The sequence below is a fragment of the Aquarana catesbeiana genome, linkage group LG06 (assembly GCF_042186555.1).
Source record: "Aquarana catesbeiana isolate 2022-GZ linkage group LG06, ASM4218655v1, whole genome shotgun sequence".
NCBI lineage: Eukaryota > Metazoa > Chordata > Amphibia > Anura > Ranidae > Aquarana > Aquarana catesbeiana.
The window spans coordinates 15,759,979-15,778,641 of NC_133329.1; the positions used below are offsets into that span (position 1 = coordinate 15,759,979).

The 18,663-nt window shown below is 44.1% G+C and overlaps 1 protein-coding gene across 3 annotated transcripts in view; it reads left to right on the top strand.

Moving 5' to 3' along the window:
• Window positions 1-4,441, top strand: part of LOC141148174 (uncharacterized) — a 53,583-nt gene extending 49,142 nt beyond the window's left edge. For 2 of the 3 annotated variants that reach the window (XM_073635368.1, XM_073635369.1), the window contains one exon: window positions 3,983-4,441. In XM_073635368.1, coding sequence (XP_073491469.1) covers window positions 3,983-4,066 — 84 coding nt within the window. In that variant the 3' untranslated portion in view covers window positions 4,067-4,441. Of the gene's footprint in view, window positions 1-3,978 lie in introns of all 3 variants that reach the window. The other variant, XM_073635370.1, reaches the window with a different exon arrangement.
• The last annotated feature ends 14,222 nt before the right edge of the window (window positions 4,442-18,663 follow it).

The following is an 18,663-nucleotide window of genomic DNA, read 5'->3' on the forward strand; positions in this document are numbered from 1 at the left end:
GGGGTGGGTGTGGATAGGAAATGGGAACCTTAATGTGGTAAATCAATCAATAAGGTGAGTAAACAATATAGACAGTGTGCAGTTATAAATAATGATACTTTGTATCTCTTTATCTCCTATTGGATCAATGTTTAAAAACAATACTTTGTATCTCTTTATCTCCTATTGGATCAATGTTTAAAAACAATACTTTGTATCTCTTTATTTCTAAACATTGTTCAGACAGGAGATAAAGAGATACAAAGTAACATTGTTTATAAACATAGATCAGACAGGAGATATAGAGATACAAAGTAACATTGTTTATAAACATTGATCAGATAGGAGATAAAGAAATACAAAGTAGCATTATTTATAAACATTAATTATACAGGAGATAGAGAGATACAAAGTAACATTGTTTATAAACATTGATCAGAGAGGAGATAAAGAGATACAAAGTAACATTGTTTATAAATATTGATCAGACGGGAGATAGGGAGATACAAAGTAACATTGTTTATAAACATTGTTCAGACAGGAGATAATGTTTCTTTCTATCTCTCTATCACCTGTCTGAACATTTGTTTCTGAACGCTGTCAAATTATCTGTTTTTTGAGAGCAGCTACTGTATTTGCTGTATTTACACAGCAGCTCCGGGTTGTTGTCATTTTTATATTTGGGAATTGATGGTAAGCGTGGGGTGGGGGAGGGGTAGTAGTAGAAGGACAGGACATACGACAACTTCTTCTGTACTTTGGTGACATTTTGTGGATGTGTGTAGTATGTCCTTTTGTCCTCAACTAATTCAGTTGGAAGGGGCTGCCTCCACATGAGCCTGCTCTCAGTTTGTACATTCACATGTATGCCCCATAATGGGGCACTTATCAGAGTGACTTAATGTGGTATCTTAAATGTTTGTAAATGTTTAATGTTTTTAAGCTGAGTAGTTAAAGCCGGTAGTTTTACTGTATGTATTTGTTTTTTATGCTGCTAAGCATGCTGGGAATCTGCTGTATTAATGGGTGAGGTGTCCAATGAATGCTTTTACTGGCAGGAGGAAGAATCTCTCACATTTTTGCCAATATTCGATGTTTTCAGATCTGCCAGAGACAGGATCTCAAACTCTCAACTCAGTCCAGCTAGTCCGCATAGAAAGCACTTTTTGAACATTTACAGAGTTTTTTTTTTTTTTTTCCATGCATTTGCAAATACATGTGAAGCCATCTTGCCGGTTCTGCTGGATCAAGGCTCCTCTGTGAAGTGCGGTCCCAAACGATCTGAGCTCCCAACACAGGGGCGTTGATTTACTAAAACTGGAGGGTGCAAAATCTGGTGCAGCTCTGCATAGAAACCAATCAGCTTTCAGGTTTTATTGTTACATAGTTACAGAATTGGTAAAGACACTAGTCCATTCAGTTCAACCCGTGTGGGTGTGTTGTATGTGTGTTCATGTCCAAAAATAATTTCCTGTATACCGTGTTCACTAAGATACAAGAGTTTTTCCTATCAATACTTCCCACTGACACCACCAATGGTGGAAGTGAATTCTACACCCTGACAGTGAAAAAACCCCCCCTACACAGTTTAGGGTTACACCTCTTCTCCCCCAACTTCATCGAGTGGCCAGGTGTCTTCTTACACTCCCTGAAACTGAATAATTTATTCCCTATGCTAGAATCACCATTGAGGTATTAGGGGAGAATAGAGAGTTTGGGCTTGGGACTTTTTAGGCACAATAATTGCTAAATGTGTATGCTTAAAATTCTAGTTTATTAGAAAATATTTAAAATATAGTAATTAAAAAGGAAGAACAAATAGAATTCAGCTCATGATCACACAGTTTTACAAGTTATACACTCCATACATAGCTTAATGGTTGTAGAGAACAATTTGAACAGTACTTAGAACTGACAGTTCTGTTTACATACAATTACATTGTGTTGAACCAGAAGCTATGCAGTGCTAACAATCAAATTCTATATTGGCTCGACATGTTGCATGCCACACGCGCTTCTTCAAGAGCACAGAACTGAATACTGTAATGTACAAAATATTTTATTGGACAAAATTTTTTCAGCATACACATTTAGCAATTATTGTGCCTAAAAAGTCCCAAGCCCAAACTCTCTATTTTCCTCTAATCTAATATGATAGGACGTGTCACTCGTAACCTATACCGTATCCGCATGACCACTATGCGCTGATACGTTCAGAAATTTAACCATTGAGGTATTTGTATATTGTGACAGACTCACCCGGGACAGAGGCTTTTGGAGGGGACTGAATGCTAGCCGCTTGCCTATGGGCCCTGGCATTTGAGGGAGCTACAAGCATTTAGGAAGATGTTCTGTTATGTAATGCAAAAGGACATTATTAAAGCGGGGTTCCACTCAAATTTTTAACTTAATCTTACCCCCTTCAGTTAATTACATAGATGTTCAAATGCCACACAAAATTTTTTTTATCGCTGTAATTACCTTTATATTGTACTTTATTGTGGCATTTCCTGTCTCTCCTCCCATGGGAGTAGGCGTGTTTATTGCCTTTCCCCGGCGTCTCCTGGGAGATTAGTGTCAGGCTTCCCAAGATTCAGTGCGGAAACAATGATCATGCGTGTGAACAAGCTGTGAATGAACAGCATTCACCGCATCCAGGAAATCAATGCTTGTGGGCTTCACATGCCCACAAGCAAGATGGAAACAGCCAGCTTCACATTTTTAAAGTTATTCTTCAGTACGAAAACAGACAGAGGCGGAAATATTACACCCAAACTGTGAGTATTATTTTGGGATTAGCAAAGTGTCTCAATGACCTAAAAAAAAAAAAAAAAGATTGGTCGCCGGACTCCCACTTTAAGGAGGCCATGATGGTCTCTGCCAGCTTGGGACTCAGTAGAAAAATGTGAAAGGAATGATGATATCTGGAAAGCCCTGGGTCTCCTGTTGTCCACTAGTCTGAAGGGTCTTTCACCCAGTGTTAATTGTGCTAATTCACACACCTTTGTCTCCTGGCAAACTATTGGGGGATGTGTTTATACTTGTAATAATGAGGAGTGTAAATTGTGAGCTTGAAGCCGAAAAGTCTAGGCACCTAGGCCGGTTTAAATGACTAGTTAATTAGGTTTCTGGTTACAGTTGTATCGTTAGGGTAATATGGTCAGGAGGGGGGATGTCATCCTGGTGTATATATTTGTGTGAGATTTCAAATAAAACAGTTATTATTCTGGTTTACTCCAAAACCGGTATTGCCTAGTTATTGGGGTAACTATAGCCAGACTCGCGGATCTCCTGTTCCAGAACTTGGGAAGCAGCTTCTTGGCGGAGATACCCAACAGGGTCTCCGGAGTCCATCACCTATATCGCTATCATATCCCTCAAGCGTCTCTTCTCCAGAGAGAATAAGTTTAATGTTTGTAGTCGTTCCTCATAACTGAGGTCCTCCAGTCCCATTATTAACTTTGTTGGCCTTCTCTGGACTCTCTCCAGTTCCAGCACATCCTTCCTAAGGACTGGAGACCAGTAATGGACGGAATAGTCCAGATGTGGCCTAACCAGAGTTTTGTAAAGTGGGAGAATTATCGTTTTATCTCTAGAGTAAATCCCCTTTTTAAAGCATGCTAATATTTTGCTGGCTTTGCTTGCTGCAGCTTGGCATTGCATGCTATTGCTGAGCCTGTCATCTACTAAGACCCCCAGATCTTTCCCCATCCTGCATTCCCCCAGAGGTTCTCCCATAGTGAGTAACTTGCATTCAAATTTTTCAGCCCTCAAGTGCATTACTTTACATTTTGTCAAAGCTTAATTTAACAAGCTGAACTTATAGGTTGAATGGCTGCAATGCAAAGCTGTGCCAGATTCTGCACTCTAGATTTAGTAAATTAACCCCAGAGTGTACTGTTTAGTGTCTTCACTGTATGACAGGTTCTCAGCTTTTGTGTGCTGGAAGGTATACAACACTGATGCCCGTGGTAGTTTAACTTCCCATCTTTTTTTCAGGCAGCTCCTTAATACTGCAGCCAGTGAAGATTACAGTATGAAAGAACACGGCCAGAGTCCAGAATCAGTATTGGTGTCAGTCCAATGAAGAGGTCCTGGAGGAAGGTCTCCTCTACAGCACGGTGCTTTAAAAAGGGACTCTAGAAATCTAATATACTGACACTGTTCTCCTTCCCTTCCCATTTTAATTCTCTTCTACCTCCCACAAAGAGCTCCACTTTGCCCCAGCACCCCCCCCCCCCAATGAATCTACACACCCTACTCCACAATGTGTCAACAAGGGCTTACACCCATGATGATTCCACCGCTACCCCCAGAAAATATCTCCTCCCATCCTTGGCTTTGTATTTTCTTTTAACGCTGCTCTATAAAGGGAATAACTTATTCATTCCACTTGCGAATTGATGTTTTTATATGACACAAAGCATAATGATTTTGCTTAATAAAAAAAAAATCAGTTTTACTACATGTTCTTGTGTGGTGGTGTGAACAGCCAGAGCGAGTGACTGTCTGAAAAGTGGACATTGTGTGATGAGACATTTGGTTCCTGAAAACTTCCTTTAATTTAGCTATAGAAAACCTGTGAAAACGCTGAGAAGATTTATCAATTCAGTGGTTCCTTCAGGATGTAGAACTCATCAGGAAACTATCTATCTATGAAACAAGCCCAGCCCCCGAGGAACTTCAATCCAGGTATATCCTGAACACCTAGACTTCGCTACATGCAACAAGCAAAGTCTTATATAGTGTCATTCCACGGTATGTGACCGAGGTAAAATTGGCTATAGATGGGTCATTGGTTTTTGTTCAGCCAGCTGGCTGTAGAAAAAAAAAAATGGTGGATGGAGGGATCCTCACATGCCGAGACATTGTATTCTGATAGCAGGAGTCTCTGCTACACTAACACTGATCAACAGCTGCAGCCAATGATTGACAAAAGTTTTCCAACATTCCTATTCAGCAGAATTTGATCTAACGTTCGACTTTTAACAAACAAGGTTGATGACACGTGGATTGAAATTCAACTGGTCCCTGCTGATACGGGTGAATATTGATCCATCTATGGACAGCTTTCAGCTGAGGCCCCTGCATCCAAGTCCAATGTGCTTCTCATCATTTCCTGTGAAGGATCAGTTCACGCCAACACGCACATGCTGCCATGCACTTTGAAGGCATTCCTTTTAACTGACTTGGGGGTTGGTGTCAGGGGGCCCCTTTAATTTTAGTGGGGGGGTTCCAGTTTTTCTATAAGCCCCCTGCCTGCAAACCCCCACAAACACCACGTCAAGGTGTTGGGGAAGAGGCCCATGTCCTCATCGACTTGGGGACAAGATGTTTTGCAAGGGGATACCCCCTGACAAGGTAGCCCCCCATATTAAAGGGGTTGTACAGTCAGAAGGCTTTTTATCTTAATGCATTCTCTGCATTAAAATAAAAAGCCTTCTGTGTGCAGCAGCCACCCCAGCACCCCACCTAATACTTACCCGAGCCCCATCTCTCTCCTGCGATGTCCACGAGTGTCTCGGCTGTCCAAGACTCTTCCTCCTGATTGGCTGAGACACAGCAGCGGCACAATTGGAGAGAGAGGGGACTGGGCTGGGCCAAAGCTCCATGTCTGGGAGGACACAAGGAACTGTGACTCGGGTCAGGTGCCCCCATAGCAAGCTGCTTGCTGTGGGGACACTCGACAGGAGGGGAGGGGCCAGGAGCGCCGAAGCGAGACCCGGGAAGAGGAGGATTGGGGCTGCTCTGTGCAAATCAACTGCAACAGAGCAGATAAGTATAACATGTTTGTTATTTTTATTGAAAAAAAACACGAGACTTTACAATTACTTTAAGAGCATGTGGCCTGATATGGTTCAGGAGAAAGACAGCGAACACTTGCCCACCACGCCCCCCTTTCCTGGCCACCCAGACTGCAAGCTCGGATAAGGGTCTGGTATGGATTTTTGGGGGAACCCACACTTTTTCCTTCTACTTTTTTTTTATATGGTGTTCCACTTATAAAATCCATACCAGGGTGGAAGAGTCTGGTATGTAATTTGGAGTGGACCCCATGCTTTTTTTCATGCAGTCCCTTATAAAAGCCATGCCAGATCTAAAGGGCCTGGTATGAATTTTAAGGGACGCCCATGCCCTTTTTGTTTGTTTACACCAGGGGTAGGCAACCTCGGCCCTCCAACTGTCGTGAAACTACAAATCCCATCATGCCTCTGCCTCTAGGAGTCATGCCTGTGATTGTCAGTGTCTTGCAATGTCTCATGGGACTTGTAGTTTCACCACAGCTGGAGGGCCGAGGTTGCCTACTTCTGGTTTACACTATCCCCATGTCAGGGCTGGGCTCAGCCTTTCTTCTTTGAGCTGGCCGCTCAGCTGTCGGCTAATTGTCAGCTCCTAACTGATAGGGTTAGGGATTTGATTCAGAGTTCTTACTTAAACTAATGCCTATGTGTAAAATCTGTTATGAAATGCCTGCGTTGCAGTTTCTTATGAAATTAACCTTTGTGTGCTGACACACCACTCTCGATGAAACTGCTTTTATTGTAACCTTTGGTTGCTGATACAATCATTATCTGTCGAAATTGCGTTGCACTTTGATACTTGCGTTTTATGTAACAAACCATATAAATATATTCAATAAACCAAGACAGTTCAGATGAATACGGGGCATTGAAGGCTCGTAGGCTGATATACAGATACTCTGTCTCTGTGTGTATTTCTTTAAGAGCTGAAATTTGACAAAGCAATATAAACTTAAAAAGCAACTCATTAAGAGTTGAACCTAACATTTTTGGCGCCCGAATAAGCAGGGACCCACCAAGTTGCTACAAGAGGTGGCTGAGCTACGCTGACGGAACAAAAGGACAGGCATTCCGGGAACCACAGATTGAAAAACCTGCGCAGGTAAGAAAAAGCTTTATTTTTCTTATATTCTGTGCTCCCCTGATTTGTGCCTATCCGTTCTGTCAGTTACGGTTCTCCTGGTTTTAAAACACCAGCCTCTGTAGTGGTGAGTCTAGAATTACTGCATATTGTGGTTTATATTGCTGGAATTATTTGTTTGTTGTCTGTCTGTCTTGTTGAGAAAGTGAATGAGCCTTGCCTAGGTTGGTATGAATTGAAAGAATATCATCCCAATGAGCAGTGGAATGCGCCCTTACCTCGCAAGAGGACTTTGGGGGTCTGCCGCTTAAGTTTGATATTCAATTTAGTTCATAAACCATAGACGGGTTGCGAGGGTAAGCCCTGTCTGCTCCAAAAAGCAGGGATAAGAGTATATAAGAGGGACCCCAGATGCAGGATACCTGGTCACTTTAGGGAATGCTTGTATATGTTGTAGCCGTCAGTCTGATCACAATATTTTGTCAGTTGGCTAGCATATAAAGTAATTCGGTTTCAAGAATCTCATTTAGGAGAGGTTTTTAGTATTCTGGCATCCTAGGAGGAAAAGGCAACGAGGAACTAGTGTAACTTGGTTAAGTGTTGTATATTGTACACTAAGTGTCCCACACGCTACCTAGGCTGGACTGTCAGAATGGGCCAGAGGAACACAAAAACCCCGTCAGGGAATTGTGACACATTACACGGTGCCACAGATAATTACAAACATCTGTGGGGAAGATGAAGCGCGGGACTTAAAGGATGTCCTTCGTAAATTTAAGGTGAAAGGAGCAGCGGGTTTAGACCCGGATGTATGAAGTGAAATAAAAAGGGACAGACAAGGAGAGGTGTTAGAGAAGCAATGGATGCGTCAGGTTCAATGCTTAATTAAGGTTTCAAATAGAGCGAAAGAAGGGGGGTGGAGATATAATCCAGATTGTGATGGTTGGGATATGAAAGACAGAAGAACAAAAAATGTTGAAATTTTAAATAATCTTAGTTCAACCATCCCACCCCCATATACTGACATAGAACGTAAACCACACAAGATATATCCTGTACTTGAGGGGAGAATGAGTACCACCAGATTCTTGTGTATTGTTACAATGTGTGGATGATTTATTGTTATGTTGCCCTGACAAGGAAACTTGTTTGGATACCACCCTTAATTTGTTGCACTTTTTAGTAGAAAAAGGTTGCAAGGTTAATAGGAACAAATTACCAGTGTGTCAGGAAAAAGTTATCTTTCTGGGGCATTGTATATCACAGGGTACAAGACATTTCACTGAGGAGAGGGTTCAAGTGATAAAGGAATTTCAAACAATTGCATATGTTTTTAGGTATTGTGTCATATTGTAGACAATGGATACCACACGCTAGCACTTTGATGCAGCCATTATACGATTGTTTGAAAATTGTACCGTATATGCTTACAGAAGTAGCTTATGAGTCGTTTATCACTTTACTACTACTAAGACATTTAATCTGTACATTGCTGAGATCACTGGACACGCCACAGGTGTTCTGACACAGGCACATGTAAAACAAAGACCAGTCGCTTACTTTTCAGCAGCATTAGATCCAGTATCTAGAGGTTCACCGTCCTGTGTACGGGCGGTAGCTGCAGTGTCAATTATCATAGATAAGTCATCAGAGATTGTTCTAGACAATCCAGTTGTAGTGCATACCACACATGACATACATGCAATCTTGTCTCAAGTTCAGCCCAAACACATTTCCATGGCTAGGCAATTAAGGTTACAGTGTACTTTACTTTTACCTCCAAATGTCACTTTTCAGCGCTGTACAACTTTAAATTTGGCCACCTTTTTGCCTCTTCAGTCACCAGATTTGGCAAGGGGGAATGATAGTACTAGTGAGAAAGGAAATGAGGTACCTGACACTCTTTTGTTTAGAGAAGTAAATGAACATGATTGTTTTCAGCTCATGGAACAGGAGACAATGGGATTCCCACACGTTACAGATACACCGATTTTAAATGCTGAGCACACTTTGTACATAGATGGCAGTAGGTTTGCTGATGACAAGGGTAAATATCACACAGGGTATGCTGTAGTGACTGATACGCAGGTGATTTAAGCACAGGCCTTACCAGCCCACATGTCAGCACAGGAAGCAGAATTAAAAGCTTTAGAACAATCTTCAAAAGGTTAAAGGAGTGGCCATTATGAAGATAGCGGCACACACGAGCGCAAAAACAATTGAGGCAAAATGAAATGCATTTGCAGATTTGACTGCAAAACAGGCAGCTCTAAGGGAAGGAAGCTCTGAGACCTTAGCAGCAGTAGAGGTGAGTATCCCAGAACCAGCATGGCAGCAGCTGAGTAAATTACAGGAGCAAGCAGGGGAGAGCGAGAAAGATAAGTGGGTCAGAATGGGAGCAGCACCAGACCTTGACAATGTATGGAGGGAAGGGGGCAAAATATGCCTGCCTGCCTCTCTGTACCCAGCAATGGCAGCGGCAGTTCACCTACCCACACATGTTAGTTCCAATTCCATGTATAGGATTGTGAACCAAGGATGGCTCGCCCCTGGATTCAGTAGTACTGCAAGAAACTACTGTGCAGCCTGCCAAATCTGTCTCCTGAATAACCCAGGACAGAGAGTAAAAACCCCACGAAAACACCATTTTCAGGCCCAATACCCCTTTCAGAGACTGCAAATTGACTACATACAAATGCCTAAGAGCGGCCCCTTTGAATTTGTTCTCGTGTGTATCGATTTATTCTCAGGTTGGCCTGAAAGCTATCCAGTAAAATCAGCTACAGCAAAAGCCACAGCTAAGAAACTGATCACTGAGTTAATACCTAGGTTTGGTCTTCCTGAAACCATAGAATCAGATAGGGGGAACACACTTTACAGGAGAAATCATGCAGAATGTAATGACCATGTTAGGGGTTCAACAAAGTTTTCACACCCCTTACCACCCACAGAGTTCGGGATCAGTGGAGAGAGTAAATGGCACAATAAAGTTAAAAATACAAAAGGCAATGCAAGGGTTAAACAAGCCATGGCCTGAATGTCTGCCTTTGGTTTTATTCTCTATTAGGTACACTCCAACAGGAAAAACAGGATTATCCCCATATGAAATACTTTTTGGGAATGCACCTAGATTAGGTTTATACTTTCCACAGAGTATGCAATTGCAATGTGATAGTTTGACTGCATATGTAATACAATTACAACAACATCTAACTAAGATCCACAAAAGTGGGTATTCTTCTCTTCCAGACCCTAATTCAATAACAGGTACACATACACTGCTACCAGGGGATTATGTATATGTAAAGAAACACATCAGAAAGACGTTGGAGCCAAGGTTTGAAGGTCCTTATCAAGTGCTTCTTACCACAACCACTTCAGTAAAGCTGGAAGGAAAACCTACCTGGATACACGCATCACACTGCAAGAAACAACCCGAGAAAACAACATGATGAAATATTTACTTACATATTTTCTGTTGAAAATTGTTGTTTTACAAATATATGCATAGACTCCTGGTATTAATGTAATTGAGGTAGAGGAAACAGCCAATTTACAATGGGTTATAGACGATCCTAATGTAGCGAATGTTTCAGGATACACAATGGAAGAGTACATTACAGTGGGTAATTATACTGTTAAAGGACACAAGAGACCGTTACACATAGACCAAAACATAGCATGGATAAGGGCAGAACCACAGTCAGAGGTAAATATAACATTTCAATTAAACACTAGTATGGGATTTCTTTTAATAATAGTAAAAATCATAGGTGCCATAAAATATCCCTTTCACAGACGTGGAAACAAGCACGGGAACGGGTGGTAGGACAAATGTACCAAATATTAGTCCATAAAGCAGGGGGAGAAAATATATCCGAGGGATGTTTAGCCTAGCGGATATTATTGCAGTTAATCAATCAAGTACCTTTCTCTGTGCCTCCTGGTGGAGGGAAGAGAGACAGGACGGGTGGTATTGGAATGCACAGTCCTATGGGTTTCACATACAGATGGAGGAAGAAGTAACGCCAATAATTGAATCTTCCATATTAACACCCGTACCAAACACTTGCATAAATGTATCAACATCACAACAGAAAACAAAAATAAAATTCAATATCACCTTTCCCCCGATACCGGAGAGTAGAGATAAGCGAGAATGGTATGATACTCTGTTGGGATTAACAGGTATAGGAATGGGAGTTTTAAACTCGGTCGAAATAGAAGAAATGAACAACAGATGGAAGCATGCAGGAGGACACATAGCCGATAGTCTGGTAATTATAAGTAAATGGCTACCCACAGCTTTTGAAACCCAACTGCAAGAAATACCCCTATTACAATTTTTGGGAGGGTTAATAAATCACACGATAGGAGCAGAGCTCCAGCTGTGGAATCAAAGTCAACAGTTTGTAAATTTCACACAGTGCTCTTTTAACCTCTTATCCTATCATATACAAATAAATAGGGCCAGGACTGAACTACAGTTGGGAAATTATCATACCTGGATGAAATATTTTAAGGGTTTAACTGACGATGGTGTATGGTTCCAAGTAAAAGGGGATAAGATAGAATGTGAAGAGAAATGGTGTGTAGGAAGGTTCGAAGCATACCGGGTAGAAGATGTAATGGAAATGTGTAAAATAGTGGTCATGCCACTAGTAATTAAAGACGAGTTTTGATATCCAGAAAGATATGGGAAATATGTAGATAAAGGAAACAGAACCCATGATTTAAATCTATGTGAAGGAACTAATAAGGGAATGGTATGTGGCAGAAGTTCCCCAGTATATGAGCCTTGTTTATTAAAATACCAAACTAGCATATGCAGGATGCAAAGAACGCCGATAAATATAGGCAATAGATTCATAGAAATAGGACCCCAGTACATATGTATTATTACAAGTAGTAACTATACCATGTCAGCCTTTAAATAGATCAGCCCCATTTTCAGGATGTATTAAAAATATAAGAGTGCTACAGTGGGGGAAAAAAGTAGAGAATGGACAGGGCATACTGATAAATGTGTATTGACATCACCCACTCCTACAAAACTCCTCTTCTTGAATTTAAGATGTTAGTAATACCTAGGGGGATGGGTTTTACCCCTCTGACAACTCGCGGTCAGGGAAAGGACTCTAGGGAAAACTGACTAGAACTTATTCATGAGGACCCAGGGGGAAGGAGAGGATGATGTCAAAGGGGGAAATTGATAGGGTTAGGGATTTGATTCAGAGTTCTTACTTAAACTAATGCCTACGTGTAAAATCTGTTATGAAATGCCTGCGTTGCAGTTTCTTATGAAATTAACCTTTGTGTGCTGACACACCACTCTCGATGAAACTGCTTTTATTGTAACCTTTGGTTGCTGATACAATCACTATCTGTCGAAATTGCGTTGCACTTTGATACTTGCGTTTTATGTAACAAACCATATAAATATATTCAATAAACCAAGACAGTTCAGATGAATACGGGGCATTGAAGGCTCGTAGGCTGATATACAGATACTCTGTCTCTGTGTGTATTTCTTTAAGAGCTGAAATTTGACAAAGCAATATAAACTTAAAAAGCAACTCATTAAGAGTTGAACCTAACATAACTTTCCACAGTTACTCAGCTGTTGATGATAGCCTGTTTGTTAGTCCTGCCTACTTAAGCCGTCCAGTCCAGAGGATCTCTGCCTTCGCCTTGGTCAACATCACAGAGACGCTCTCCTGCATTCCTGTTAAAAGACTTGCTTGGCTGACACCCCTTCTGGCTCCAGATCCTGCTTGCTGTTTTACTACGCTCATCTCCGTCTCCCTGATGTTTGGCTTGTCTGACTATCCGTTCTGGTTCCTGAACTCTGGCTATGTTTTGACCACGTTTGTTCTATTTACTTTTATTATTAAACAAGTGTGATTTAACTGTACTTCTGTCTCGGTCTGATTTCATGGTTTCTGACACCCCACTATTTGTTTACATTCATCTTTCTGTTGGGAATTCCTTGCTGACAGCTGAATTTTCCAGTTGAAGATGAGTCACTGGTTGTTAGGACACTAGCAGGTGCCAGCTCCCTAACAACCAGGAGGAAGCTGTCACATTTAGTAGTGGTAATAAAACTCACAGTACAGCTGGACGTTCGTTTGGTTGTTTGCACAGGATTGTCCATAAACTATATACAGTGCAGAGGTCTCCCTCTTATTATTTCCTCTACTGGTTGAAAGTTCTTAGCCCATACTGGTGGGCTTTTTTCTCTAATAGTGAATGTTAACTCTCAAGATCGAATGTTCTAAAGCTATTTTTCTCTTAGGATTGAGCGTTAGGGATCTTCCATTCACAGGTGACTGGTCTGGTCTCTGCATTATAGCAGCCTTACTCAAATTGCTGCATGAAACTGGGGGAAGGCAGGGGCGACCATTGTAACACTATATTCTGGTGAAAGTGGTTGTCTTATGATATCACCAATTATCTGTGATCGCAGTCCGCTACTGGCGCCCCTGCACTAATTTTTGTCCATATCAGAGTTTAACGTGGTTCTGTGACCCCACAGAGCCTCCCCTCCATAATTCTGTGGACTCGAATGTTCTAAAGCTATTTTCCTCTTAGGATTGACCAATGGGGATCTTCCATTCGCAGGTGACTGGTCTGGTCTCTGCATTATAGTAGCCTTACTAAAAAAAAACCCATGAAACGGGTGGTGCCAGATGATGGTAATTTCATTTGATGGTTCTACCCATGGCAATAGGTGGCTTAGTCTTGTCTCTGCCTACTCCTGTAGTTTTCTGTAGGTAGACAGCAGTGGGTAGTGCCTGCTGGGTCCCACCCCGCCCTCTCCTGGGTTTGCAAAGGCATTTGGGCCCACAGCGTGGATTTAAATACTTTGGGGTTAAAAGGAATATATTTAAAAGTATTTTGTGTGCCTGAAGTTCAGTTTTTGCAAAAAAGTAAAAAAAAAAAAAAAAAGCAAAGAGGCCCAACCTCAAGTGTATTTTTCTCCTTCATACCTCAAGATGTCCATAAAGTGCCCATTGTTCTTCATGTAATAGTATACATTTCTTAAGAGCTGTGTCTGCAATTCTATAAAACTTCACCCCATATTATAAAACAGAAAGTAGGAAACAACCCAGGTATATCCTTATAGAGAGATTTCCACCATTTATAGTTTCATAATCTCTCAGCCTTTATCTTTATTACATACCTTGTTAGTTTTATTGCAGTTAAAAAGGGACAAAGGTAACACTTGTACATACTTTTAGGGCATTGATCTTTTGATGGCAGAACATGGATAGAAGTATTAAAATGTATCATTATTGTATATCTAAAGCCACAACTTTTTTTTCCTAATTATTAGGGTTAGAGGCAGAGGGTGAGGATTTAAACCGCTGTTTTTTGTATGACTAATTTGTATGATATGTAATTGGCTGATATGATGTATGTTACTTTGTTTTTTGTTTTTATAAAGAGGTTAAGAAAATTAGTTTGAACGCTTTTTTTTTTTTTTTTTTTTGTGTCCCATTATGAGATGTTCATCCAATTTTACTCCAATTCCTGCCACATAGATGCAACAGTAAGTAAAATTAAATTTTTCAAAAGTGAGAGAATTTTTTTGTCACACAGTTTCCCCCAATGGAAAATGTCCCCTTTCTTCCTGTTTTGGTGACAACTCATAACATTTAGATTTCCATTACTTTCTGTCTCAGTGGCACTACCAGGACACATAGAGAGGGTTCATTTACCTGGAGGGGACAGTAATAAAACCATGGCAGGGGGGTTAATTCTTCCTCACTGCACACAGCATTAAAAAAAGGTTTTGGCTTTAGATACACTGTGATGATGTTGACTATCCAAATGTCAGCAAAATTCTGTCAGTGCAAAAATATACTGACAATAAGTAGCGTATACTTCACATCATTACTGCACATGAAAGCGCAGAGCACCCCTGAAGGTGGTTGCAGGGAGTGCTTTGCTCAGAGAAGCAGGGGTTGCCAGCTGTGACAGGCTGAGGTGATGAAGAGATGTCAGCAGGGAGAGCCAGGAGCAGAGTCAGGAGCCAGGACAGAATTCATGCACGGAAGATCAGCCAGTAGTAAGCAGCAAGCAGGGTCAGGAGTCAGCCGGGGTCATTCACTGGTAATCAGGCAGTAACAGAGTCAGAGGAGCAAGCCAGGGGTCAAGCATGGATCAGCAGGCAGAAGCGGGGTCACTGGAACACGCCAAGGGTCAAAGCCGGGGATGGAGACAAGACGGGTCAAAGGCAAGCCGGGTCGGTAACAGGAAATCCAATAGTGACAAGAACAGGAGCACACAGGGGGAACAGAATATCATCCAGCAACTAATAGTTCATACTGCTGGCTTTAAATAGTCCACTGCAATCTGTCACGCATTGCGTGCACTTTGGCGAGCGCACTGGCACATGGATCCTCATGACTGTTTGTGCCTGCTGTTGCCAAATTTCTATGTGCCAATCTTTTACTTTACTGGGTATTTGCCAATCCTTCTAAGAACCGTGACACCCTGTTTCTGGAGGGAAAGGTGCAGTATCCAGCCCTGCTTCATGAAGGACAGGTGCAGCGTCCAGCCCTACTTCATGAAGAACAGGTGCAGCGTCCAGCCCTGCTTCGGGAGAGGCAGTGTCCAGTTCTGCTTCAGGAGGGACAGGTGCAGCGTCCAGCCCTGTTTAATGAAGGACAAGTGCAGCGTTCTTCCCTGTTTCAGGAGGGACGTGGCAGTGTCCAGCCCTGCTTTGGGAGAGACAGGGGCAGCATCCAGTTCTACTTCAGGAAGGAAAGGTACAGCATCCAGCCCTGCTTCAAGAGGGACAGGTGCAGAATCCAGCCCTGCTTCAGAAGGGACAGGTGCAGCATCCAGCCCTGCTTCAAGAGGGACAGGTGCAGAATCCAGCCCTGCTTCAGAAGGGACAGGTGCAGCATCCAGCCCTGCTTCGGAAGGGACAGGTGCAGCATCCAGCCCTGCTTCGGAAGGGACAGGTGCAGCATCCAGTCCTGCTTCAGGAGGGACAGGTGCAGCATCCAGCCCTGCTTCAGGAGGGACAGGTGCAGCATCCAGTCCTGCTTCAGGAGGGACAGGTGCAGCATCCAGCCCTGTTTCGGGAGGGACAGGTGCAGCATCCAGCCCTGTTTCGGGAGGGACAGGTGCAGCATCCAGCCCTGTTTCAGGAGGGACAGGTGCAGCATCCAGCCCTGCTTTGGGAGGGACAGGTGCAACATCCAGCCCTGCTTCAGGAGGGACAGGTGCAGCATCCAGCCCTGCTTTGGGAGGGACAGGTGCAACATCCAGCCCTGCTTCAGGAGGGACAGGTGCAACATTCAGCCCTGCTTCAGGAGGGACAGGTGCAACATCCAGCCCTGCTTCAGGAGGGACAGGTGCAACATCCAGCCCTGCTTCAGGAGGTACATGTGCAGTGTCCAGCCCTGCTTTGGGGGGACAGGTGCAGCATCCAGCCCTGCTTTCAGAGGAACAGCATCCAGTTCTGCTTCAGGAGGGACAGGTGCAACATTCAGGCCTGCTTCATGAAAGACAGGTGCAGCGCCCAGGCTTGCTTCATGAAGGACAGGGGCAGTGTCCAGGCCTGCTTCATGAAAGACAGGTGCAGCGTCCAGGCCTGCTTCATGAAAGACAGGTGCAGCGTCCAGGACTGCTTCATGAAAGACAGGTGCAGCGTCCAGGCCTGCTTCATGAAAGACAGGTGCAGCGTCCAGGCCTGTTTCATGAAAGACAGGTGCAGCGTCCAGGCCTGTTTCATGAAAGACAGGTGCAGCATTCGGCACTGCTTCAGGAGGGGCAGGGGCAGCATCCAGCCCTGTCCACATACCTGGCTGGAGGCAAAAGTGCTGAGACAGCTTCCCTTGCGGCTAAGCGCAAAGCACCCCTGAAGGTGGTTGCAGGGAGTGCTTTGCTCAGAGAAGCAGGGGTTGCAAGCTGTGACAGGCTGAGGTGATGAAGAGATGTCTGCTGGATGGCGGCCGATGAGCAGGATGCACTGCTGGGCAGGAGTCCCTCAGGAGTACCGGGTGAGAATCGGCAGCAGGGAGAGCCAGGAGCAGAGTCAGGAGCCAGGCCAGAATTCATGCACGGAAGATCAGCTAGTAGTAGGCAGCAAGCAGGGTCAGGAGTCAGCCGGGGTCATTCACTGGTAATCAGGCAGTAACAGAGTCAGAGGAGCAAGCCAGGGGTCAAGCATGGATCAGCAGGCAGAAGCGGGGTCACTGGAACACGCCAAGGGTCAAAGCCGGGGATGGAGACAAGACGGGTCAAAGGCAAGCCGGGTCGGTAACAGGAAATCCAATAGTGACAAGAACAGGAGCACACAGGGGGAACAGAATATCATCCAGCAACTAATAGTTCATACTGCTGGCTTTAAATAGTCCACTGGAATCTGTCACGCATTGCGTGCACTTTGGCGAGCGCACTTGCACATGGATCCTCATGACTGTTCGTGCCTGCTGTTGCCAAATTTCTATGTGCCAGTCTTTTACTTTACTGGGTATTTGCAGGTGTGCCAATCCTTCTAAGAACCGTGACACCCTGTTTCTGGAGGGAAAGGTGCAGTATCCAGCCCTGCATTGGGAGGGACAGGTGCAGCATCCAGCCCTGCTTCATGAAAGACAGGTGCAGTGTCCAGGCCTGCTTCATGAAGAACAGGTGCAGCGTCCAGCCCTGCTTCGGGAGAGGCAGTGTCCAGTTCTGCTTCAGGAGGGAAAGGTACAGCGTCCAGCCCTGTTTCATGAAGGACAGGTGCAGCGTTCTTCCCTGTTTCAGGAGGGATGGGGCAGTGTCCAGCCCTGCTTTGGGAGGGACAGGGGCAGTGTCCAGTCCTACTTCAGGAAGGAAAGGTGCAGCATCCAGCCCTGCTTCAAGAGGGACAGGTGCAGAATCCAGCTCTGCTTCAGGAGGGACAGGTGCAGCATCCAGCCCTGCTTCAGGAGGGACAGGTGCAGCATCCAGCCCTGTTTCGGGAGGGACAGGTGCAGCATCCAGCCCTGTTTCGGGAGGGACAGGTGCAGCATCCAGCCCTGTTTCGGGAGGGACAGGTGCAGCATCCAGCCCTGCTTTGGGAGGGACAGGTGCAGCATCCAGCCCTGTTTTGGGAGGGACAGGTGCAGCATCCAGCCCTGCTTTGGGAGGGACAGGTGCAACATCCAGCCCTGCTTCAGGAGGGACAGGTGCAACATCCAGCCCTGCTTCAGGAGGGACAGGTGCAAAATCCAGCCCTGCTTCAGGAGGGACAGGTGCAACATCCAGCCCTGCTTCAGGAGGGACAGTTGCAACATCCAGCCCTGCTTCAGGAGGGACAGGTGCAAAATCCAGCCCTCTTTTAGGAGGGACAGGTGCAAAATCCAGCCCTCTTTCAGGAGGGACAGGTGCAACATCCAGCCCTGCTTCAGGAGGTACATGTGCAGTGTCCAGCCCTGCTTCAGGGGGGGACAGGTGCAGCATCCAGCCCTGCATCCGGAGGGACAGGTGCAGCATCCAGCCCTGCTTTCAGAGGAACAGCATCCAGTTCTGCTTCAGGAGGGACAGGTGCAGCATCCAGCCCTGCTTCACTTGGGACTACTGAATAACGTAAAGCTGATTTCACCCAACCAATCATGTTCCAGCGAAAAAAAAAAATTTTTGAAATGTAATTTTTTTTTTTTCTCACACACGATTGAGTATTCAAAGTGAACATCGCTTCTTTTTCTTCTTTACTAATATTCACTTTGCAAGGTTCAGAAAAGTCCTTTTCCCACCAGAGAGATTTGACGCTTCGCTCGAAAAGCTTCCACACTCAGCACTAAGATTTCTTTTTTTTATATC